This window comes from Dioszegia hungarica (genome assembly GCF_025882075.1).
Source record: "Dioszegia hungarica strain PDD-24b-2 chromosome Unknown MKK02contig_8, whole genome shotgun sequence".
NCBI lineage: Eukaryota > Fungi > Basidiomycota > Tremellomycetes > Tremellales > Bulleribasidiaceae > Dioszegia > Dioszegia hungarica.
This window is the reverse complement of record NW_026515770.1, coordinates 4,623,989-4,646,281: the sequence shown is the minus strand read 5'-3', so window position 1 is coordinate 4,646,281 and position 22,293 is coordinate 4,623,989. Positions and strand designations below refer to the sequence as shown.

The 22,293-nt window shown below is 57.7% G+C and overlaps 11 protein-coding genes across 11 annotated transcripts; 4 read left to right on the top strand and 7 right to left on the bottom strand.

The window, feature by feature from the left end:
* Positions 1-290: 290 nt before the first annotated feature.
* Positions 291-1,404, bottom strand: MKK02DRAFT_15552 (putative URA6-uridine-monophosphate kinase; the record flags this gene model as incomplete). Its single annotated transcript, XM_053085561.1, has 7 exons — positions 291-350; positions 398-462; positions 516-642; positions 699-857; positions 914-1,023; positions 1,118-1,174; positions 1,230-1,404. Coding segments are annotated over 7 exons (753 nt in total), but the record flags the coding sequence as incomplete, so codon positions are not given.
* A 423-nt stretch (positions 1,405-1,827) lies between these two features.
* On the bottom strand, positions 1,828-2,980 carry MKK02DRAFT_45525 (Translin; the record flags this gene model as incomplete). The annotated part of the gene is made up of 7 exons (XM_053093469.1): positions 1,828-1,952; positions 2,008-2,094; positions 2,165-2,230; positions 2,280-2,358; positions 2,415-2,535; positions 2,597-2,826; positions 2,873-2,980. 7 exons carry the CDS (start codon positions 2,978-2,980, stop codon positions 1,828-1,830), a joined length of 816 nt encoding a protein of 271 aa, XP_052946595.1.
* Positions 2,981-3,264: 284 nt separating this feature from the next.
* MKK02DRAFT_25053 (putative nuclear mRNA splicing, via spliceosome-related protein) lies at positions 3,265-5,631 on the top strand (the record flags this gene model as incomplete). Its single annotated transcript, XM_053086976.1, has 8 exons — positions 3,265-3,425; positions 3,478-3,939; positions 3,985-4,136; positions 4,185-4,550; positions 4,596-4,777; positions 4,843-5,005; positions 5,058-5,420; positions 5,474-5,631. 8 exons carry the CDS (start codon positions 3,265-3,267, stop codon positions 5,629-5,631), a joined length of 2,007 nt encoding a protein of 668 aa, XP_052946594.1.
* A 1,014-nt stretch (positions 5,632-6,645) lies between these two features.
* On the top strand, positions 6,646-7,237 carry MKK02DRAFT_45523 (uncharacterized protein; the record flags this gene model as incomplete). Its single annotated transcript, XM_053093468.1, has 3 exons — positions 6,646-6,699; positions 6,770-6,925; positions 6,971-7,237. The coding sequence occupies 3 exons, from the start codon at positions 6,646-6,648 to the stop codon at positions 7,235-7,237; spliced, it is 477 nt and encodes a 158-aa protein (XP_052946593.1).
* A 184-nt stretch (positions 7,238-7,421) lies between these two features.
* Positions 7,422-8,748, bottom strand: MKK02DRAFT_45522 (uncharacterized protein; the record flags this gene model as incomplete). Its single annotated transcript, XM_053093467.1, has 2 exons — positions 7,422-8,552; positions 8,743-8,748. The coding sequence occupies 2 exons, from the start codon at positions 8,746-8,748 to the stop codon at positions 7,422-7,424; spliced, it is 1,137 nt and encodes a 378-aa protein (XP_052946592.1).
* Positions 8,749-9,172: 424 nt separating this feature from the next.
* Positions 9,173-10,495, bottom strand: MKK02DRAFT_45521 (uncharacterized protein; the record flags this gene model as incomplete). Its single annotated transcript, XM_053093466.1, has 2 exons — positions 9,173-10,303; positions 10,352-10,495. 2 exons carry the CDS (start codon positions 10,493-10,495, stop codon positions 9,173-9,175), a joined length of 1,275 nt encoding a protein of 424 aa, XP_052946591.1.
* Positions 10,496-10,776: 281 nt separating this feature from the next.
* On the top strand, positions 10,777-11,720 carry MKK02DRAFT_45520 (putative tRNA specific adenosine deaminase; the record flags this gene model as incomplete). Its single annotated transcript, XM_053093465.1, has 5 exons — positions 10,777-10,788; positions 10,867-10,932; positions 10,968-11,278; positions 11,326-11,429; positions 11,482-11,720. The coding sequence occupies 5 exons, from the start codon at positions 10,777-10,779 to the stop codon at positions 11,718-11,720; spliced, it is 732 nt and encodes a 243-aa protein (XP_052946590.1).
* A 50-nt stretch (positions 11,721-11,770) lies between these two features.
* Positions 11,771-14,951, bottom strand: MKK02DRAFT_45519 (nitrogen permease regulator of amino acid transport activity 3-domain-containing protein; the record flags this gene model as incomplete). The annotated part of the gene is made up of 4 exons (XM_053093464.1): positions 11,771-12,710; positions 12,758-12,913; positions 12,969-13,548; positions 13,598-14,951. 4 exons carry the CDS (start codon positions 14,949-14,951, stop codon positions 11,771-11,773), a joined length of 3,030 nt encoding a protein of 1,009 aa, XP_052946589.1.
* Positions 14,952-15,386: 435 nt separating this feature from the next.
* MKK02DRAFT_45518 (uncharacterized protein) lies at positions 15,387-16,842 on the bottom strand (the record flags this gene model as incomplete). The annotated part of the gene is made up of 2 exons (XM_053093463.1): positions 15,387-16,502; positions 16,639-16,842. The coding sequence occupies 2 exons, from the start codon at positions 16,840-16,842 to the stop codon at positions 15,387-15,389; spliced, it is 1,320 nt and encodes a 439-aa protein (XP_052946588.1).
* A 780-nt stretch (positions 16,843-17,622) lies between these two features.
* MKK02DRAFT_45517 (uncharacterized protein) lies at positions 17,623-19,411 on the bottom strand (the record flags this gene model as incomplete). The annotated part of the gene is made up of 3 exons (XM_053093462.1): positions 17,623-18,726; positions 18,792-19,112; positions 19,169-19,411. 3 exons carry the CDS (start codon positions 19,409-19,411, stop codon positions 17,623-17,625), a joined length of 1,668 nt encoding a protein of 555 aa, XP_052946587.1.
* A 961-nt stretch (positions 19,412-20,372) lies between these two features.
* MKK02DRAFT_33918 (uncharacterized protein) lies at positions 20,373-22,170 on the top strand (the record flags this gene model as incomplete). The annotated part of the gene is made up of 2 exons (XM_053088814.1): positions 20,373-20,981; positions 21,049-22,170. The coding sequence occupies 2 exons, from the start codon at positions 20,373-20,375 to the stop codon at positions 22,168-22,170; spliced, it is 1,731 nt and encodes a 576-aa protein (XP_052946586.1).
* Between the last annotated feature and the right edge of the window lie 123 nt (positions 22,171-22,293).

Sequence of the window (22,293 nt, the reverse complement as noted above, 5' to 3'; positions counted from 1 at the left end):
AATGGGCCAGTATAGGTATGCATGTATGTGTCACGTATTCTACCGGTGTCACCCGTATCACTCGTCCCTCACGATTTTTGAATCCAGAGGACCGAGACCTGTCACTATGCTCCGTGACCCGCTCAGATAGCAGCACCCAGGACCGGCGCAGCCTGACCACCCGACAATGGCGGCAAAGTCGATGTCTCACCGTGCCCTGAGACGGCTGAGGGAGCGACAGAGGACGAGGTCGGAGTGTGTGCTGCCGGCGCGGCACTAGAAGCAGCGTTGGCGCTGCTGGTCCCGAGGCGCTTGTCCATGATCTTTTGGACGTTCGCATACACCTCATCGGGCGACGGAGAGGAGTCGACCTATGTTCATCAGTCTCATCAGCGTAATGAAGGCAGGATAGTCGTACCTCCTCCACGAGGTCGCGCTTCCGGTAGTAGTCCACGACCGGCATAGACGTCTCGATGAAGGTCTCTGTTAGTCATTAGTAGTGGTTGCCGAGATAAGAGAGAAAGAAAGAAACGCACTGAAGCGCTTGGTGATGCTCTCTCGGTTATCGTCGTCCCGCCCGCTAGTCTTGCCCCGCTCGAGCAGTCGGTCGAGCATGACCTCCTCGGTCGTCGTAATGAACAGCACGAAAGAGGACTTGCACACCTGATGCCATTAGCGGCCTGCGTTTCTCACTCGCGGATATGATGGGGGATGCTCACAGACTCATCAAACTTGAGGGCCTGGTCCATCTTCCTCGGGAACCCGTCAATCAAGAAACGACCCTTCCCGCCGGTCCACTCCTGCTCCAGGTTCTTGGATGAGCCAGATGTGAAAGTAGGCGGAGACTTCAGGGTGTCGTGCATGGCGTTTTCGAGGAGCTACCGCTTTAGCGCAAACCCCACGTAGGCCTTTGAGAGGCAGCGGAGTGTCTCACCTTGACAGTCACCTCCATAGGGACGATCTGGCCCTGCCGGATGTGATCTTTGATCATCTCGCCGTAGGTCGAGCCTTCACGGTTCTGCTCGGCTCGGAGGAGATCACCAGCTGTAAATGTCAGCAGAAGCCCAGCTTCGGCGAGTGTGGTCGCATAAAGCTCGTTCTGCTAAGGAGCGTGAGGTGGCAGGAGATTCTGACTGACCTGAAAGATGCTTGAAACCGTAGTCTCGGACAAGGCGCTCGCATTGCGTGCCCTTGCCTGCCATCATCAGCTGTAATGCCCCCCAAGCGTGATGTTTGAATGGGGAACGCACCAGCTCCCGGACCGCCGAGAACGAAGATGACCTTCACCTTGGCCGCATCGAACGCGACTCCAGAAGAGGCGGCCGGAGTAGAGCTAGCAGCAGCAACGGGAGCTGCCGTAGTGCTGGACTTGACAGCGGCATCAGTCGGTGCGGAGGTAGTGGAGGCCACAGCGGGCTGGGCGTGATGGGCGTCTGTGCTCGTCGCGCCGGTCGCGGTGCTGCTGGAGCTGGACTTGTCCGAGCTGAAGACATCCTTGATCTTGTCGATGATGGGCATGATGAGATGGTCGTGTATGTAGCGGAGGGTAGGACAGCTGAAGAAAGAGGAGGAGTGAGAAGTTGAGAAGGCCGGATCTGGAATTAGCTCAGAGTGTTGACATTCCTTGCGGATGGGTGGGGCCAAAATGAGACATCGCATTCAAAGCTAGGACTGTTTGGATGCCGGGGCATGCAATCACTATGAACAGAGCCAGTACAGCTATTAGGATAGGCCCCCATGGAACGATGATGGATACATGGGTGACGATGTGCCAAGCGGCCCCCGGCTCCCTCAAATATTGAGACGCCCTACCGATAATATATCTGCTCGCTACCAATCGGCCTCGACTCATTCCTCGTCCTTGCCTGCTGGCTCATCTCCTCGCGCATCATCCAGCGCCCGGCTCGCCATCTGCCTCAGTATATCTGGCCGATCCGCGAACTCGATGAGGCGAAGTCGCAGGGAGTAGCAGACTGGTAGGAGTGAGCTTGACCAATCCTCGGCTGAGGTGAGGGTCGTAGAGCCTACCTTTTTCTATCTTGACCAGAGAGCGGGTGGTCTCGTCCTGCTTTTTGGAAAGCTTGTGGAGCTGATAAGGAGGTATACCATCGAAGTCTGCGATGTCAGCAAATCTCCTAAGCTGAGCTGACTCTTGCCCTTGGTAGCCGGGAAGAGGGTGACTTACAGACTTTGACGGTCCGCACAAACTCGCAAACAGCCAATGGAGTCTCGTGATCGCCTGTGCTCAGAGCTGGACATGTCAGCTCGGCGAAGGGCAGACCATGCGGGAGTGTACCCACCGTTTGTCGCGTATCGCATGAGCTCGCCAGTCAAGTCGGACATGCCGAGGATATAGTCTTCTGGTGTCACGACCACATACTGCAGGGTAAGCTTCTGAGGCTCGAACCCAAGCGGTTCTCCAGAGAATGCCTTACCGGTTCTTCTGTCTGAGGATTGGACAACCCCTTCTGAACTTCGGCTAAGGAGATCAAGCGTCCTGTCTCAAGGTAGAAGAGGAAAGAGACTGCTTCGATGTATTCCTCCAACCCCGGAGAACTGTCGTGTCAGTTACGTTGACCGCAAGCGGTTTGCAAGTGGACCAGAACCATCAACTCACACTGGCCGTGCCCATCGCCAGAAGCTCTCGGCTGACTCCCCGCTTCCCAGCTCCGCCCTGATCTTTTCAAAATTGGCGATAATCTCTTTCTCTTTGCCCTTGCCATCCCTGATGTTCTTCGCCCGCGCGACCAGGCCGGAAGTGGCGCCGCGATGGAGGTGGAAGATGAGCTTCTTGGACATCTGGGTGATTGAGCGGGACAAGATGATGAGGCGTTCTCGGGTCTCGGTCTGTGGTATCAGCTGTGTGGACCCGTCAGGACCTGTATAAGCTTACATTGGCGTCAAGCTCGGCTCTGTAGGCCTCAAAGGTCTTCGCAAGATGTTCTCGCCTAGTCAAAGCGGAGGTGGAGGAGGAGGGCTCGGCCATCATGACGTCCGCCATTTTGAGGATTTTCGACGGATGAGATTTTTTTCCAGTGACTCCTAGCGGTGTTCTGCGTGAGCTGGACTATTCACGTGATCCAAGCTGATCTAGGTAGGAAGATGTATGAAGGGAAGATTCATCGCGAGGAACTTGCGAAGCTTTCAAGCTGAGAAGTTACGCACGGATGTGCCTCTGAGCGTTGTCACGCTGCTGACGTCACACAAACACCATCCAGCTCGCAGCTGCAGCAGCTACCATCTGGCGACCACACATAGCGCTGCACCATTACTCGCCCAGTCAAAATGGCGTCCCTCCGCCGCCCCTCGCAATTCATCCCGGCCAGCCGAGGACCTCCACCCGCTCCGCGAGATGCTTTCCCCTCAGGCCCGAGCGAGCCCGAGAGACGGAGAGACGCGCGGAAGAGCAAGGTCGGGGATGCTATCAAGAGGCGCATGAGCATGAGGTCAGCTACCGTGCACAGATCGTCCAGCTCAGGCCGTAGCTGACCCCGTTAGATATGCAGGCCCTGGCGAGCTGTACTCTGAAGCCCCGCCTATGCCCGGTGCTCCCGGCTCCTCATTCCTCGGCGGAGATCCATATGAGGGTCTCGCGCCCCAGCCGACCATTCGCGAGGAGGAAGAGGACGACTTGCCTACCGACATGGGCGTCGCCGTATCTCGCTTCGACCAGTTCTCCTCACCTTCCTTTGCGCAGGGTGCAGGACCAGCGGTCCCGGGTGCAAAGCGGTCTCAAATCCAGAGTGGAGACGAGTCCATTCGGCGGCGTGGAGCGGTCGACACCAGCCGTGAGCAGGAGTGGGACTTTGACGAGTTTGGGAAGGATGGATTCGATATGGCGGCGTATATCAAGCGGACGTTGACGGGGGCGGATGAGGAGGAGAAGAAGCGGTTCAGGGCGGCGTTGGAGCGGTATAAGCAGCAGAACGCCAAGGAGATGCAGCGGAGTGTTTTCAAGCAGTGAGTCCGCCAAATGGGACCGAGTCCCTTGAGCTGACACCCCAGCTACGCTGAGTTCGTGACCATTTCCAAGGAGATATCCACTCTGGAGAATGACATGCTGGAGCTGAAAGAGCTATTGGGCCAATGGAAGGACCTGCCTCAGCTCATGGGAATGAGCGATACCCTCGCGCCGACACTCGATAAGAGCGGAAATAGTGCGTCTACGACCTAATTCAGCGATTGACCTTAGCTGATCTTGATAGTGGAGCGAAAACGAACTCTCCGGAACTCTATCCTCGACCTGCAACAGCTGTATCGCCAGCAGCTCACCACCCTCTGGTCCACCGTCGAGGGATCTCAGAAATATCTCCCTCTCGTACCCGGCCGACACCTCGTATTCGACACGCACAACTTTGTCGAGCTCAACCCAGCAACATACAAGGCGAAACAGTCGGTCAGCCTGTTTTTGCTGAGTGATCTGCTTCTCATTGCTGGTCGACGACGGACGAAAACCGCGGCGACGGCATTGGGAGGGGCGGATGAGAAGGGGAGGGAAAGAGGGAGAATGGTAGCTGAGCGATGCTGGGTATTGGCGGATCTGGTCGTCATCGACGTCAAGGATAGTGGTGGTAAGTTAAGAAGCCTCTGACCATATTGGCATAGCTGACAACTAGACCTTACGAACGCACTCAAGATCCGACGGGGGAAGGAAGTATGCGTCTACCGAACATCTAAAGCAGAAGACAAGAAGGCCCTGCTAGCTGCGTTTAGGCAGGTCTCGCAGGAATTGAGCGAGAAGAAGCGGAAAGATAGCGAAAAGGAGCAGGAGAGGAGAAGGACGATGTGGCATGGCGATGTGAGCTGCTTCAGCCTGGTGCGGAAATCGGGGAGCGCAGAGCTTACCTACAGAATGCCACTCAGGACAAGGCGGCGAGCCTGCTCCAGCCAAATCGACCTTTATCGACGATCGGCGGTTCCCTGGCAGATTCGAAAGATCTCCGTTGGATTGACGATTTTGGGGATGAGTTGACCATGGCGATTGCTACTCGAGACTGGGAAGAAGCAGTCGAGCAGGTAGAGAAGGGTGAGCTGCAGCCGTCCTTCGTATTTCTGCGGGGATACAGCTAACTGTACAGGTGAGGAATTGTTGAAGATTGCCGCTCCGAACGCATCCGCCCTCACCCTCCTCACCACTCGCATGAACCATCTCCGCCCAACCCTCATCGCGTCCCTCACCGCCGACCTCGCATACCCCGATATCCGGAAGAGCGAGACGATCCGCCTGATACACCTACTGGTGCGGTTGGGCCAAGGCAAGAAAGCCCGAGACAGCTTTCTGGGTGCGAGAAAAGAGTCGATGCTCCACCTCGTCCGGGCCATCAGGGCTGAGGGTGATATCAGCTTGTATATCAGCGAGCTGGCAGTAGTGTGCTTTACGGTGATCAGAAATACGGGGGATTGGTATATGACCTCGTTCAAGGAGAATGGAATGGCTTCTGGTGAGTTGTGATGGGGTTCTTACTCGACAGCTTCGGTAAAGCTGATATGTCAGGCTTCATCACTTGGGCAAAGCAACAAGTTGAGCTCTTCGCCGAGATGTTCCGCCGACAAGTTTATGCCCCCAATGTCGCCAATCAGGTTGCGGAGGAATGTATCCGCGTCACTGCATCTCATAATCGTAAAGTAAGCGCCTCGTCTCTGTCCAGCTAGAAGCTCGGATCGCCTCTCTATCGAGCTATTTAGCTGACTCCAACAGCTTCTTCGCGATGTCGGACTAGACTTCACATTCCTCCTCACCACCCTCCTCCAGCCGCCCGCATCGTCCAGCTCCCCCTCCGCCCTTCCGACATTCTCATTTCCTGACCCAACGCCAGCCCCGACGGGCGGGTTCCAGAACTACGACATGGCCTCCCCCTTTGCGGGGTATGTCATCCCGCAGACACCGATGGATGGGCAGGGGTTCCGCGGACACGCGCAAGCGGCGGGCATGGCGACGTCGCCGAGCGAGGTATTGCAGGATTATGCGTATGGGTATGATGATGAGGGTGAGGAGGTACAACAAAGAGAGAGGGAGAGGACGGGAGGGAGGAGTACGGCGCCGCTGGCTATTTCGTGGAAGGGGAGGGAGAGGAGCGGGGGAGGGGCGGCCGGAGGGTATGATGAGGGAGGAAGCCCGGGGATTGGGCCTGGTCCTGGAAGTGCAAGAGACGGTACGAGAGGAGGTAGAGGTGTATAGGGTGAGGGGCGATCTGGATTGATGCATATCTCTGGGGTTTTGCATGGTCTGTTCATTGCCAACAGCAAGTCTTCCAATCTGACCAGAGAGCTTGTTATTCGGGGACCGAGCAACACATTCCTCGGCATCGGGCAGGCCGGCGACACATAGGCTCGGAGCCGCTGAGCGGGTACGGGCCCACCAGATCCCACCAGCTATTCCTCAAGCAGCACATGTGCTGTCTGTGGCCGGTCAATGATAGTGACACCCACGTGCCTCGGACTCGGCCACTATGGGAGCATTGGAGGTCATCGCCGAACAGCCCTCGACAGCGAAGTATGGCCGATAACGCTGCCCGTGGCATATAAGACGGCCACGCTCTCGCTCTCCTCCCTCCCCACAACTCTCCATCAACAAGATCTCCGAATCGCAAAGCTTTTGACCCCAAAGACTGTCACTCCCAACATCACCATATTTGCTTTCTGTGCCATCAGAGCTTTTCTCCTACGATGATTACCGTTGAGACTGTCATTGCTGCAACCCCGATCTTTGTGCGAGATATCGTGAGTCTCGCTGTCCTCATTATCCTTCCCTGCCCTCCGAGCCAAGGGATAAAGCTGATGACGGGTGCAGTTTGTCGACTTTAGCAAGCTCCACGCATGGCATACTTCCGGCTGGATCAAGTCAATCCGGTCACTCACACCTGGAAAAACCTCGGGCGGAGAGTTGGTTGTTGGCGATAAGATGCGGAGCGAGATAGCTGGGATGTCATTCAATCAGACAGTGTTGGTGCGTCCTATGCTCATACCCCCGATACTGATGCTGACGAACCAGGAGAATACACCGACCACCTTCCGCTGGGTCGGACCATGGTACGGCGTCCTCACCGGCACCCACATCTTCACCTTCCTCCCTCACCCCACGCTCGCTGACCACACCATCTTGACCCAGTCGGAGGCCTTCACGGGTCTGCTCAGCTACTGGATGGAGAGCCCGGACAGTATGGGCGGGAAGAAGACGCTGATTGCTTTTGAGGGGGTCAATGGAGATTTGAAGCGGTACGCAGAGAAGGAGTGGACGGGCATAAGCGAGCAGCGATGATGTATCGGATCGAGATGTTGTATATGTCTGCATGTAAAGGAATAGAAGAGCATCTCCAAGAGACGCGCTATCGCAGTGGATCACAAGTGGTCAAAGAAGTCCGCTGGTCTACACAATCAGCTCGATCTGTCGTTGAACGTTGAGGCCCATATCTCACGATTGACTTACGGCTCCTCACGGCTCCTCACGGCTCCTCTCGCTGCCATTTCGCAACTTCTACCGCCGCCCGCTTCTTCCCCTCCTCCGTCTCCATCAACCACGGCACTCTCTCTCCTGCTGACCCATACCATGGCTCATCCCCCGTCGACACCGGATGCCATCCGCACGCCTCACACACCGGCGTATCGCACGAGGCATGCCACCGGACCTCGTCCGGAAACTCGTCGCACCCGTCATCCCGCATCCAGTCGTGCATTTCTGGACCGAGCTTGGCCGCCAGAGCGCGCTGAGCGTCGACCGGTACGCTGGCGTCGGGATACAAGCTGATACCCTTCTCGCCCGCAACCTCCAGGAGGGGACGGACGAGGTCGCCGTTGGTCTGACCGAGGACGCTGCTCGAGCAATAGACGTCGGCCTGGATGAGATAGGCGGCGTTACCGAGGAACTCCTCCATCCTGCTTCGCTGCATCGCCTTGCGGTGTAACTCCGCCCCGAGGTCGTAGTACGCCTCTTGCCAGCTCTGAGCCGCGCCCATGGCTGCGACCCAGCGGACCGGCGCCCCCGGGGGTGTCCTCAGCTCGTCCCGATCGACCGGGCTGCTGATGTGCTGTATGGCAAGTGGGTGGTGGGCGTCGGTACGAGGTGGTTCCGCGGTCAGGGTGGGCATCCCGAGAGGCCCGCCGTTGCCCCAGTAACAGCACTGCTGCACCTTGTAGACCGACAGGAAGCGGTCCCAACCGGCTCGACAGCGATCGAGGTCATCCCGCTGCTTGCTGTACCGCCGCCATTTGTCCGCTTGTGGACCGTATATTGAGCAGACGGCAACCGTCTTGAGCCGAGGGAAGACTTCCAAGGCCGCCTCGAATTTCAGATGGCGCACGAGCGTCTCCGAGAGACGTCGAACCTCATCCGTCCATCTCATCATGGAAAAGGCCTCGTTCCGGTCCGCCGTGAGGCCGACAATACCCCATTGTCCCTTCTCCATGAGGACGTCATAGGGGATTGAAAAGTCCTCTTCCTCGTATTCAATGTAGATGTGCTCGGTCAGGGCGAGGGACTCCCAGCGGGATTTAGTGAAGACCGGGGGTAAAAAGCGACTGAGATCGGCCGTCACGACCGACTTGTACAAGTGCGGACGGCAGAGGGCTTGGAATAGCTGTCATATCAGCTTCGACCTATGACTTTAAGCTGCCTTCACTTACACGACATGTTCTGGATAGTACAGCCAGGCTAGATTAGTGTAGCTCGGATCGAGGGGGCTTGGACGATGGAGCAGGAATAGGCTTGCGACAGGCTCGAAACACGGCCATCCAGACTTCCTTAGGGAAGACGTCGAGAGGATGCACCGTCATGTTGCAGAAGTATGCTTTGGCTCGCAATTGGAGAAGGACTTGAAGCAATTGCAGAAGGACTTGAAGTACAGGTTGAGCGTCAGCGGAACTCCCTTTGCGAATTGTGCGAAGACTTTCGGCCGGGCCACATTCCTCGATGACGTGGCTCCTTGTACCGGCCAGCCTGGCAGCCACTGCAGCTGACTCCAGCCAGAGCTGTTCAGGTCGGCGACAGCTAGCACACTGACAATAGGAGCGAGCCGAGGTGAGTCATGGGTAGCTAGAGCTGAGATTTATGCATGATAGACCGCATCACCGGGGCAGCTACTAGGAGCTAACCGAATCTTTACCACGAATCCTGCCTGGTCAGCTAATGGTCCTTCCTGCGAACCCTCATAAGGCGATGAGGCTAGCTTACAGAGTCTCTGTAGAGTCATGTCTCTGCTTAGGGATCGTCCGATTTCCCCGTGTCCACCCTCCGCGACTCCCCCTCCCCCGACTCCCCAAACCACGGCTCGTCCGCCGTGGACACCGGATGCCACCCGCACGCCTCACAGATTGGTGCATCGCACGAGGCGTGCCACCGCACCTCATCCTGGAACTCCTCCCAGCCTTCGGCACGCGTTCGAGCCTGCAAGTCCTCCCCGATCGCGGTCGTTATCGCGCGTTGAGTCTCGACCGATAATTTACCGCCGGTAGGTAGTGCGGCGAGATTGTCATCTATTAATTGCCTGAGCGAGCTGGGTAAGCCGAGGTTGAGGCCGGCGCGAGGTAGAACGACAGCGCCACTCGAGCAGTAGATGTCGGCTCGAAAAAGACATTCCGGCATGTCCACAAATGTGTCCTTCCGATTCCGCTTCCTCCCTCTGATGAAGACCTCCGAGGCCAAGAGCCGGAATAGCTCCTCCCAGCTTTTTCCTGCTGTCATGTCCGCGACCCAGCGAAAAGGTACGCCCGGCGGTGTCCGCAGCTCTGAGCGATCGACCGATCCGCCCAGGTGTAAGATAGGGGACGAGTAGTATCCCTTGGGATCGTACAGCTCGTCCTCCATCTCGGGGAGTCCGAGCGGCCCGTTGACGTCCCGATAGCAGCAGTGCCCAACTCTATGGACCGAGAGGAAGCGAGCCCAGAGGAGGCGACACTGGACGAGATCGGGATGATGTTCCGTATCTTCGCCCCATTTGTCCGAGTGTCGACCGTAAATTGAGCAGACCGCGACGGTCTTTAGTCGAGGGAAGAGGGTAGATGGCTGCGAGCCGCGAGGAGCTTCGCACTTGAGATGTGTTTCTAGGGCCGACGAAATGCTGCGGACTCTCTGCGCCAGACTCCCCACATGCTCCGCCTCGTGCGCTCTGGCCGCCCGTTTCCCCCGCGAGGCGACGGTGATGTGCTGTCGCTGCCCGAGCAGGGCGACGGGAGGTTCGACTTGGCCATCCTCGGGATACTCGACATAGAGGTGCTCTATGAGAGCGAAGGCTTCCCTACGGGATGCGGTGTGGATGGGGGACAGGAAGCGGGTGAGGTTGGCAGTCACGACCGATTTGTATAGAGGGGGAAGACAAAGGGTTTGGAACAGCTATGGGGTGAGCTTTAGCGTTCACGCACAGGCGTCGTCTTCACACACCTTGCAAACCCTTGAAAGTACAGCCAGACGGGTCTGATAGAGCTCGGACCGGGGCGGTCTAGGCAGTGCGGCCGGGACGGGATTGTGGCAATCCTTGACGATCTTGATCCATGCCCATCTCTTTGGGGAAGAGGTCGAGAGCATGCTTGGGCATCTCGGAGGACGTCGGAATGCTAGCGATCGTGGATGCAATGTAATCAGGCTGACAGGTAACACCGATATTAGGGAAGTAGACTCATGAGCTCTGTCCCTTTGTCCTTCGTCTCGCGAGGCACAGAATTGCAACTCCACATTCCTCGGTACACGTGGCATAAGCATCTTCCCGTAACGTAAAGTCGAATCCTGGCTGGCCAGTTCTGCAGCGAATTCGCAAGATAGTACTGCCTGCTTGCCTTCACCATCCTCCGACGCCGACCCCATATACGATGCCCAACGCAGTGAGTATAGGTCTCTCTAGCTACTCAGCCTTCTAGGTTCAGACTGGGTATGTCGGTGAAGAGGCGCTGAGCACTCAGACCTACATCCCTCCACAGGAGCAAGACCCGGCCGACCTCGCCTGGATGCGTGAGGCTCTCATCATGGTAGGTGCAGTGAGGTGCATGAGCTGATCGCCTAGGCTGAGGAAGCTCTAGCAGCCGACGAAGTCCCCGTAGGCTGTATCTTCGTCAAAGACGATCAAGCTATCGCTCGGGCCCGAAACCGGACAAACGAATGGCGAAACGCGACCCTGCACGCCGAGCTCGAGGCGATAGACCATCTCTTGCCGAATCACCCACCTCCACTCAGCAGTATCACACTCTATGTGACGGTAGAGCCATGTGTGATGTGCGCGAGCGCGTTGCGGCAGATTGGGATAGGACGGGTGGTGTATGGATGCGGGAATGACAGGTTTGGGGGTTGTGGGAGTGTGATAGATGTAAACTCCTCGTATGTCTTATGAAAGCGAAGACAGTCGCTGGAAGCTGATGATCTAGTGACCTCGTCAACACCCACGAGCCATTCGTAGCTGAAGGGGGATACTACCGTGAAGAAGCCATCATGCTGCTCCGGCGCTTTTACATGTCTGAAAATCAGAATGGTATGTCCCGCCCTCAAGATACATCATACCATGTAGATAGCTGATATAATAGCGCCAAATCCCAAGAAGAAGGCTTCTCGCGTTCTCAAGACAGACATTCCTCCACCTCCATCTGGCATCAACACCCCTTCTTCCCGGCCCGCCTCCGTCCCACCAAATCGCAATAATCGGTCCCTGAAACCGCCTGATGAGGGCGGGGAGGCAAGCGCTGCTGCAGGGAGATTGGCAGGGCTGGCGCTGGGCGAGAGCACTATCGTGCAGGGCTCAGGAGCAGTTGGCGGGGATGCATGAGTTGCCCTATGCTGCGGTCAAGGGTGGAGCAGGACGACGACCTGTTAACATCAGCTCGTTCGATCAATCACGGACACTGAATTACTCACATCTTCCTTGAAAAGCTTGACTATCCAGTCTATCTCCCTCAACCGCAGACCCGTCCGGTAGCTGATCTCATCAAAGCTCGTCGCGCCATCAAAGTACTGGACGCAAAGATCAAACTTGCTCGCCCAGACCTCATCCGCGCCCTCTCTGATCACCCTCAACCACCTCATTTCCTCCTTGACCGCCCTCGCAGGACGAAAGATGAATGTCCCTTCAAACTTGGGGATATCCTTCCTCTCCGGCTCCTTGAGCTCCATCGAGAAGTTCTTAGCCTCCAGCCGGTCCTGGTCGGACCGGAACCCCTCGGGCTCGCCGACGTCCGAATCGAGCTCGAGCTCGGGATCGTAGTCCATGAATGACTGGCCGAGGTCAGGGAAGCTCGATGAGCGAGTAGGGGGGATGCTAGGTATTCCGGACAATGGGGTGCGCTGGGCTTCGCGAGGACCGTTCGGAGGGGGAACGCTCATACTCATGGCGTCGATCGGATTCCCCTTGTCCGCTCTAGGCGTAATCATATCGACCTCGTCATCTCCCGCTGTCGACGTGCCGGAGCTGCCATGACTCCGTTCCGAACGCGCACGAAGGCTGCCGGCCCGGCTATTGATCCACCTCGATCGCCGACGGAGCCAGAGCCGTTTCCAAGCGATCTCTTTGACTTCCGCGCGGGCCCAGATCCGGACGTACGTATGGACCTGAATGACGAGGTCGTGCTTGAGCAGCCAGATGAGGGAGTCGAGGTAAACTTGTCGAGCGGGTATCTCGCCGTCAGATTCGGATGGTGTGGTGGGGATGAGGTCTCGAAATGGGGTTGGGGCGGCGGAGATTTGGGAGAGATACACTGGGAGGAGGGGAAGCGCAGGGAAAGCGCGAGAGAATGAATCGACATAGTCTTCGAGGGTAGTGCTGCCTGGATCAGCTTGTATTCTATCCGTGAACTCGAGGTAGGTCACCTGTGCTCGACGATAGTGGAAGGCATGACCAGTGTCCGAAGCCGGGTATTGACCACATCGATCAAGATCGCTTTCTTGTTCTGCACCAATTCTCGAGCGAGAGGAATGAGAATACCTTCCAAATCAAAGCGGAGCATATGAGCAATGTCGGCGAGTCTGGGCAAAGTCAGCTCAGGTCCCACTCAGCTTGGACAAACAGGAAGCAGCTTACGGTTTCGACACATCACAAGCCTCAATCAAGGCCTTCATGAGGTTCCCCTCATCCTCCTCCGCCTGAGCCTCCTTCGAGCCCCGTCTACTACCGCCCGCGGCTCTCCTGATCGCCTCTTCATCCTCCTCCTCATCACCCCACCCACTCTTCGGTCGCGTAGGTGTCCAGTTCCCTAGGCCCACCACAGCCGCCGCAGTCTCCCTCGCCCGCTCTTTCGCTCGATCCTCCACGAGCAACAGCGTCTGCCACGGCTCAACCCGCACTTCCCGCCCTCCCGACCGCTCGCCCGGTAGATCCAGTCCCGAATCAGAGGATGCCTCGGACTCGATGTCGTATTCGTTCCCATGTCCGCCTGAGCCCCAGTGCGCCCATGTCTCGTCGGACGCACCGGTGCGAGGGGAGAGGATCATGCTGATGGGTAGATCGGCGAGGCAGACTGTCACGGTCGTGGGAAGGTGGGTGTACAGGGGATTGACGGGGGATGTGCGGAACTTCCAGAGATTGTATGAGAGGTCTTGGAGTGCCCGTTCGAGGGGGTTGCCGCGATACATCGACAAACAGCACTTCTCGACCGAAATCCCTTAAACGTCAGCTCTGATCGAGATGCAGCCCCACAGTACTGGACGCACCTTCCGCCATGGACCTCTCCCTCGCTTTGGCCATCTCCCAGCTCTCCCTCGCCACCCAATTGTTCTTGACCTGGAGCGCATACGCCGCCGCCGTCCACTTGAACGCGATCTCGCGGTATATCTCCTCGAACCCCTCGCTGGGGGCAATGTGGTCCGTGCCGCCCATGGGTGCTGTTTTGGGATCCGGCTTGTCGACGATGAGGACCATATGGAACATGTCCAGAGACGGGCACTCCTCTTCCGCCCCATCCCCACTCTTGCCCTTTCCGTCCGCTCCGTTCGCGTCCGAACGCTTCTTTTCGGGCGAGTTGGCGAGTGGGTCCCGGTTTCCTCCTCCGATATCCGAGAGAGAATTACTCTCGGACCCAGAGCCCTCGACGACGGTCCTGAGGTGACTGTGTCCGACAGCCTCCCGCCTCCGTCCCCTCCTGTCCCCTTCGTCTGCAGTATTCCGCCTCCCATTCTCTTCCGCCTGACCCGCCTCCTTCGGGTATCCCCACTGTCCATCCGCCCCGATAGTGACCGGATGACCGATAAAGACGAGCTCGTCCACGCATAGCTCAAACTTGCGATTACAAGCCGCCCGTGGGGGCGTGAGCATGTCACTCAGGAAATCCAACGAGTAGCCGAGAGCGTAGCTGTACTGGCTCTCGATGGAAGCGTCGTACTTGACTCCCGGCGCACCGTGGAATTGCACCTGTCCCGCTACGATAGCAGCGTTACCGCTACTGAGATTGCCGTTCCGTCCAGAGTCGCCTTTCCGGGGTGAAGTCCTATCCGCCCCCTCGGCGGCTCGCGAGTTGACAAGCGTGTTCGTCTTGGTCGGATCCGCATATCGCATCAACTCCTCGTTGATGGATTGCGGGTTGATGACCTCCTCCATGATCCTCTTCCCGGATAGTGGGACCCGGTTAGAGCCCATATAGTATAGCCCTTCGTCGCTGTCGTCCGTCCCATCCGAATCTGCCCCTTCTTCTTCCTCCTCCATCCTTCCCCAGTCCGGCAGGTCTGCTCGGCATCCACCACCATATCTCTGATTCCCCGATCCACCATCCGAGCTAGCACCAAACGCCCGCCCGAGCCGAGTTGACCGATGAGCAGAGGACGGTTCCCCGCCGGACGCAGCGCTCGACTTGCGCGCGTCAGTGTGGGTATGGGTTGTGCTGCTATCCGGGAAGAGGCGGCGGCGGGATACATCTCCAAAGACATTGTCGCGCGCGGTATAGGTGGATGAGGGGTAGATGGGTTGTGAGAGTCGAGGGTAGGGGGAGAGGGGGTCGGGAGGGTATCGAAAGACGTTCCGCCCGCGAGAGGTTGAGGTGACAAAGAGGATACCGAGGATGTTCTCGGCCATCTTGGGGGTTATCTGTCCGTCATGGAGTCGATAATGGGGAAGGCGTTGAGCTGTGTGAGCCTGTCGGATATGGGAGGATGGAGGACAAGTAGAAGATGGTAGTTCGCGGTGGTTTCGGGTGTCTTCCGAAACAACCGTCCAAGTCAGCAGCCGTCCACAGCTTGTCTAGCTCTAGCTTGTGGAGGACTGCAGCTAGAAGAGCTCCCGAGCAGCATGATGATGTATATGCTATGTACAATCCGAGTCTAGACGCCTATGTATGATGCCATCCCGCTTGTTCCCCGCCTCGCCATCTCGCTCCCGCCCATCCGCCTATCCCCCTTGCTTCAGCACTCGGTAGCGTGTGCGCCCCCTTTCCAAGCTGCAAATCCCTCATCTCTAAGCCATCTTCATGTTCCCCGAGACGAACTCCTCCGTGTCCCAGCTCACCGCCCACTACGCGATCTCCTCAAACTCCCACCCGCACGCCTCGCAGACCGGGCTCTCCGTCGACGGCCGCCAGGAGGAGATACCCTTGACCTCAGGCATCCCCTCGCTGCGCAGCTGCTTCTCGCTGTGCTTGCGGATGATGTCCAGTGTGTCTGCCTCGGTGCTAGGCTTGCACCGGAGGATAGTCCTTGGGTCCGCCGGCCATTCGAACTTGCCGCGTGCGGGCGTGTAGCGGTTGCTACTGATGTAGATGTTGATGTCGAATTTGTAGTCTTTGAAGCCGGCGTTGTGGACCGTCTCGTGATAGGTATCGAGCACGCGGAAGAAGTTTCGCACGAGGAGGTTCATGGTGAATCGGTTCCGATCCGAGTTCTCGAGGAGCCAGCGAGTAGGACGATTGGGGGATGCACGGACGTTCCCGTCCCCGTCGGTCCCGAGGTGCATGGTGAAGAGTGGGATGGTCGCGGCGGGGAGGAGCTTTTTGCGGGGGATTTCTCCGAGGTGGCGCGCCGACTGAGTGGAGTGGGTGCCGGGGAAGGAGTCGTCCCAATCAAACGCGGCGGGGAGGGAGAGGGGCCCAGAGTAGCTTCGCTGACAAACGTGGAGGAGTGGGGAGGCGCGGAAGAGCAGCATGACGGATTGCTGGCACATCGCGACGAGTTCGGCGATAGAGGGTTGTTTTTTCCCGCCTCGAGCGCTTGATAAGTGCGCGAAGCCGCTCCTGGGGTCGACTATGGTGCTCCAAAGCGGCTCGTCGCCCCCAAAGATTGACCCGACGGCAAGGTGGGTGAGGGCGGGGAAGCGCGTCCTTTTGCCTTGCAGCTTCTCCAGGCACACTCCGATGCGCACAGCCTCGGCCGCGCCCACCTGGAGAGCGTCCACCTCGCGATTGAGCACGCCCAGGACGGTGAACTTGAGAGGCTCCAGCATGATGGCATAGTAGCTGGTGTCATCCTCCTTCTGTCCGTATTCCAGCCGGAGGGTCTTGATCCGACGGAGGAGCTGATTTTTGCTCTCTATCTCGGGGTGGGCGGCGGGGAAGTCGGCGGCGAATGCGAGACAGGGAAGATCGTCTGTGATGACGTGGGTGTATAGGTGGCGGGCCGCTTGGAAATTGAAAGCCTGTTGTCAGCTACAGCCAGCAGCTGGTACGACGGTCCCACGCAACTCACCAGGGAAGTCCTCATCAGCACCGCCAAATCTCCCGCCCGAATGTCCCGCCTCTTATATACCCGTACTCATTCCGGAGCCGATTGACCTTCTCCATCTTCTTCACCACCTCGTCGCCATCCGAGACGGTCTTCAGGTGCTCCAGTTGCTCCTGGGGTGTCTTGTTTCGAAACTCTTCCGTCTCCAGTGCTGCGCAGAGTTGACCGGTAAATTCCATGAAGTGGGTCATAAACAAGTCGCCGATGGCGTCGTCGGCTGTCGACGCACTCCGCGCCGTTGATTTTTTGGACATGATGGATGACTGCGATTTGGGAACGGTCACTTAGGGTTAGATGCCAATATGATGCGCAGCAAGATTCGAATCAGTGGTGTTGAAAACTTCCAAAGGCAGTCTGAGCGCCGCCCAAGCTCAAGCTCACGGGGATGACATCATGTGTGTGTGTTAGTGTCTGCTCGAGCCGACAGCCCTACTCATGTCACCCCTGCTACGCCGCGCAGCGTCGGGCGCAAGTGGCAGCGGCGGTCGCTGAGGAACCACTTCCGCTCCATACTATGCGCTTGGAAGATATCTGTACAAGTAGGTGAAGCATGATGTCGATCGGGACGATACCGTAGGTGACAAGTAGGTGATCAGGTCTCAGACCGAGAGTGATATCGCCATATCGCCGTCAATTGCCGACCCGACCGATACAGTGGCGGAAGGTGCTCCTCATTCCTCGTCGGACTCACGTGACAGCGTCCGGCAGAAGAGCCGACATCACCACCGCAGAGAGCTCCGCAGAGGGTCTGCAAAGCATGCGAGAAGGCGAAAGGAGTGAATACTAGTAATACGTATGTTGATATATACTATGTACATCCGAGTCAAAGAGCTGTTCACAAGGTCATCCTGCTTGCCTCCCATGTACGTCACCGCTGCTGTCTCGCACGTGCCGCCTCCATTTCCAACGCCTCGGTCACCGTTGTACCCATGCATGTTCATCATTTCTCCCTTCCCATACCTTTCCATACTCCCTTGCGTCCCCCCCACTACCACCTCACCTGTACTGCGCGACCGCCCTTCTCGCCTCGACCCCTATGCCTCCTCAAATTCCCAGCCGCAGGCCTCACACCTCGGACTCTCCGTCGACGCCCGCCACGACGTGATGCCATTGACATCCGGTAAACCCCCTTCGCGGTGGCCCTTGACGACGTGCTTGTGGATCATATCGAGCTTGGCGCCCTCGTCGCTGCGATCGCAGCGCAGGACGGTCTTCGCCGAGGACTTGGATTTTGCGCGTATAGGCGTATATCTGTAGCTGCTGATGAAAGCTTCGATATTGAAGGTGAAGTTGTCAAATCCGGCCTTCCGAACCTCCTCGGTGTATTCCTCGAGGGTATAGATGTAGTTGTCGACAAGGGCATTTGTGGTGTACTGCTTCCGATCCGGGAGTTCCAGGAGCCAGCGGGTGGAATGGATGGGGGACGCGCCGACGTTATTGACCGATGCGGTGCGCAGGTGCATGGTGAAGAGGGGGATGGTAGCGGCGGGAAGGAAGTCCGCGCGGGGTAGCTTTCCGAGATGGCGGGACGAAGGGTGCTTTTTGCCACGAGAGGCGGGGAAAGCGTCATCCCAGTCGAATACGGCGGGAAGGGAGAGAGGGCCGGTATAGCTGCGCTGGCAATAGTGGACGAGGGGGGAGGCGCGGAAGATGAGCATGATTGACTGCCGGCACATAGTGACGAGGTCGGCGATGGACGGCTGAGTACCGTCGCCTCCGTGGAAGACGAAGCCGCTCTCGGGGTAGGTGACCCCATCCCAGAGAGACTCGTGTCCGCCGAAAACCGAGCACATGGCGAGGTGGGTGAGAGCGGGAAACCGCACCTTGCCTCCTTGCATATCCGCCAGGCAGTGCGAGATCCGCACCGCTTCGTTCGTGCCTTGTTGGATGGTGTCCACCGCCGGGTTGAGCTCGCCCAAAAAGGAGAACCTAAGGGACGACTCCATGAGTTCGACGTAATTCGTGTCGTCCTCCTTTTGGCCGTACTCGAGCCGGAGGGTCCGGATGCGACGGAGGAGCTGATTCTTACTCTCGATCTGGGAATGGGCGGAGGGATAGTCGATATTGTAGGTAAGGCCGGGAAGGTTGTCCGTGATGACGTCCCTGTAGAGGTGGCGAGCGGCTTGAAAGTTGAACGCCTGTACTATTAGCTTCTGCGACGTTCCAGTGCACTCCATTGTGAGGCGTAATGGACACAACTCACAATACTGGTTCGCATAAGCACAGCCAGCTCCCTAGCCCGTATATCCCGCCTGGACGTAGTCCCCGCCTCGCCCTCCTCCGGCATATCCTTGTACATGCCCTTCAAGCCAGCATCGGGATGATTGGCGAGATAGGCATACTCCCTCTTCGTGACTCCAGAAAGGGGCTTGGGAGTAGGCGGGACGAGGAAGCTGAGGACGCGCGCCCAGATCTCTGGTCCTAGCGCGTCGAATGAGCCTGGCGCGGGTGGGTCGGACGGATCGGGCTCGATGGGAGAGAAGAGATTTTTGGCGGCCTGGGCGAGCTCATACTTCCTGAGGTCCTGCATCATGTCAGCCACCTGATCTACATGATCTTAGAGGTCTGTGCGGTGCTCACCTTTTGCTCGATGTCCTCGTCAACGAGTCCATTCCTGTTCTCCTCCTCGAGTCTATCCAGCTCCTTCAGGCGCTGCTCCAGGACAGGGTCATTGGCGCAGCCTCTGAAATACTCGTCCTTCTCTTCGTGTGTCTTGTTCCGGAAGTCTTCCGACTCGAATGCCGAGGACAAATTTCCTATGAATCTCATGATGTGGGTGGTGAGGAGCTCCTCTCTAGCGGCAGTCACATGATCGCGAGGCATGATGAAGGGCGCGGACAGAGAGTGGTTGATGGATATGTCTGAAGGTGAGTCATGAGGCTAGTCAGATGCAGCACTCGTCAAAGGCAGTCTGAGCGTCTTAGCTCGAGGTCCGATCTGATCTAGTGCTCTGGGCGGGCAAGTGACATCATGTGTGTGTGTCCAGGGGCCTGTGTCAGCCATCAGCTTGACTACAGGTGCGTAAGGTTTAGTAATGTATGATCACACGCTCGGAGGATTGTACGCCCCTCGGAATATTCAAGTGGGAACGTGTCGCGAGAGAGATGAAGAGTAAAAGCCAGAAGCGATGATGCATGGGGTCTCGAGGGCGAAAGTGGACTGAAATTGACCGTCTTGCAACGATATCGCCGTCAATTGCCGTGTATGGTTCTTCCCCGCCGGCCCGCGGCGAGCTTGGCCGGTTCGGGAGCAAAAGATGCGCCTCATTCCTCGGCCAACCAGGCTCCAGCCAACCAGCGGCCAGCTCAACCCTGTGCGCTGTACACTGCCAGTGCACATGAAGTAAGGCGCTATGCCCTCAGGATGCCCTCAGCAGGTGGTCTTGTATCCTTTGAAGATTCCTCTCGCCCTAAAATTGGATGTCTCGGCCGTAAAAGTAGGCGCACCCTATCGACATCGGTATCGCCCAACGCGAGACTCTGGGTCTCGCTGCCGATAACAGCTCCGCTGCGCGTATGGAGAATGGCTCGCAGATGCTAGACTGACCTCGGCGGGGCTTGATGGGAGCTCAGACAAGGCGCTGAGACCCTGAGCGCTTAGCTTGGTCGTCTGCGCACACACCATGATGTCATACTGATTTTACGGACGCTGCGCTCGGACTGCCTTTGAACATTCAAATTAGCTGACTGCGATTGACTCAACTTTCCTACATTCTACATCTTACCTCTCTTTCTCTCTTAGCACCCTCTCACCTCTGCATACACACAGACAGACGTCCCTCACAATGCTCGACAAACCCAAAGACGCCATGGGCGAGCTCCTCGACCTGTCTATCCTCAAGTTCTTTGGCAACCTCGCCGTGGCGTGCGAGGAGGAAGAGCGCCGTGGAGGAAGCCACGAGGACGTGATGAAGCGCATGAGGAGCCTGCCGAAAGACAAGGAGTTTGAGCAGCGTGTTTTCGACACACACGCGCTCAAAAATCAATTTGGATACGTCGATGAGGATATCAGCCAGAAGGTCAGCAGCATCCTCGGTGACGATGAAGAACGACCAACAGCTGATCTGACGCAGGACCAGAGACAACACGAACTCGACCAGTATAGGCAGCTCCTCTTCTCTTCCTCCAACCCGGATCCAGCAAACCCCCCAACACCCGGCTCCTTCGACTCGCTCACTCCCCATATCTGGTCGCGCATTGTCAGCTTCCTCGTCCCGCCCAAGCCCAAGGCTCTCTCGGGGATGACGAAGCGGGAGTACTCATACCTCGCCAACCACCCAGATGTCGACCTGAAGAAGATGTACACCAACATGCCGGACGAGGGGGAGCCGGGGACCATTACTAGGCGGGATATCCGGGCGAATGACCTGGCGGTGCTTATGCGTGTCAGCATCGTAAGTTGTGTCTAGGCGGCAGATGGAGCTTCGAACAATCTACTTTGTGCAAAAACTGATATGGTAGCCCTTCAATTTCCACGCCGCCCGCTACCTCTACAAAGACGTCATCTGCGACGACCTTCCCGGCCTCATCTGCCACCTCGACTTCCCCCCGGTCCACCCTCAAATCGAGAGTAAGAACCAGCTCCTCCGCCGGATTCGGACCCTCCGCCTCGAGTACGGCCAAAAGGAAGACGGTACGAGCTATCTCGACATTATGGTGGAGCCACTCCACTACCGGAACATGGGCATCCTCAATCGCGCGGTAGACACCATCTACCAAGGCCTGGGCGAGGCTTTGCGGATCTCGAGGAGCCTCACCATGCTCCAAGGGAGCAAGACGCGCTTCCCCGCCCTGACCCACCTCGCCGTTTGCTCGGTCTTCGGCGGTCACGAGTCTCTTTGGGACGGGGTCACCTATCGGGACAACGGCTTCGTCTTCTGCGACAACGGACGGGGTGACGGTACCCAACCTCCCGTGGCCGACCTGGTTCTCATGTGCCAACAGTCCGCCATGCTCATTTTCCGCGCCTCCCCGCTCCTCCACTACTGCCAGCGTACCGCCTTCGGTCCCTTCGCTCTTCCTGCAGCTTTCGATTGGGACGACTCCTTTCCGGCTACACATTCCAAGAAATACCCCGGAGCGCGAAACCTCAAAGGTCTACCCAACACTGCGTTCCCTCCTGCCGCCTCGATCCCCCTCTTCACATCACACGTCCGCTGTATCGTCAACGTCAGCATCCGGGCTTCTCCAAAGTACCCCACCCGCTGGCTGCTGGAGAACTCGGATCGGAAGGAGTACACGACGAATTATCTAGTGCACAACTTTATGTGCAAAGTTGACGACTTGCACGCGACGATCCTGGACGCCGGATTCGAGGGCTACGCCGTCGACATCGACGCATATATCAGCAGCCATCGCTATACACCGGGAGGCCTTCCTCGTCAGTGGCCGGCGGATGCCAAGTCCATCCTTAAGTCAAAGAACAGCGCAGAGGGCGTAGTTCTCGACAAGATCCGCAAGCGTATCGTCAAGAGGGACCGCGAGGCGGGTTTGCCTGATAACGAAGGCATCTCGTCTTGGCGGCCGTCGACGGAGAGTCCGAAGTGCGAGGCGTGTGGATGGGAGTTCGAGGACGCGGCTTAGGCGGGCAAAACGAGAGAGAGGTCGGATGTGCAGGGAGGAGCATCGGAGGCGGAACACGGTAGGAACGCAGGGAGCGGAAAGAGCGGCAGGGAGACGAAAAGATGGCATGAGATGGACACTGTA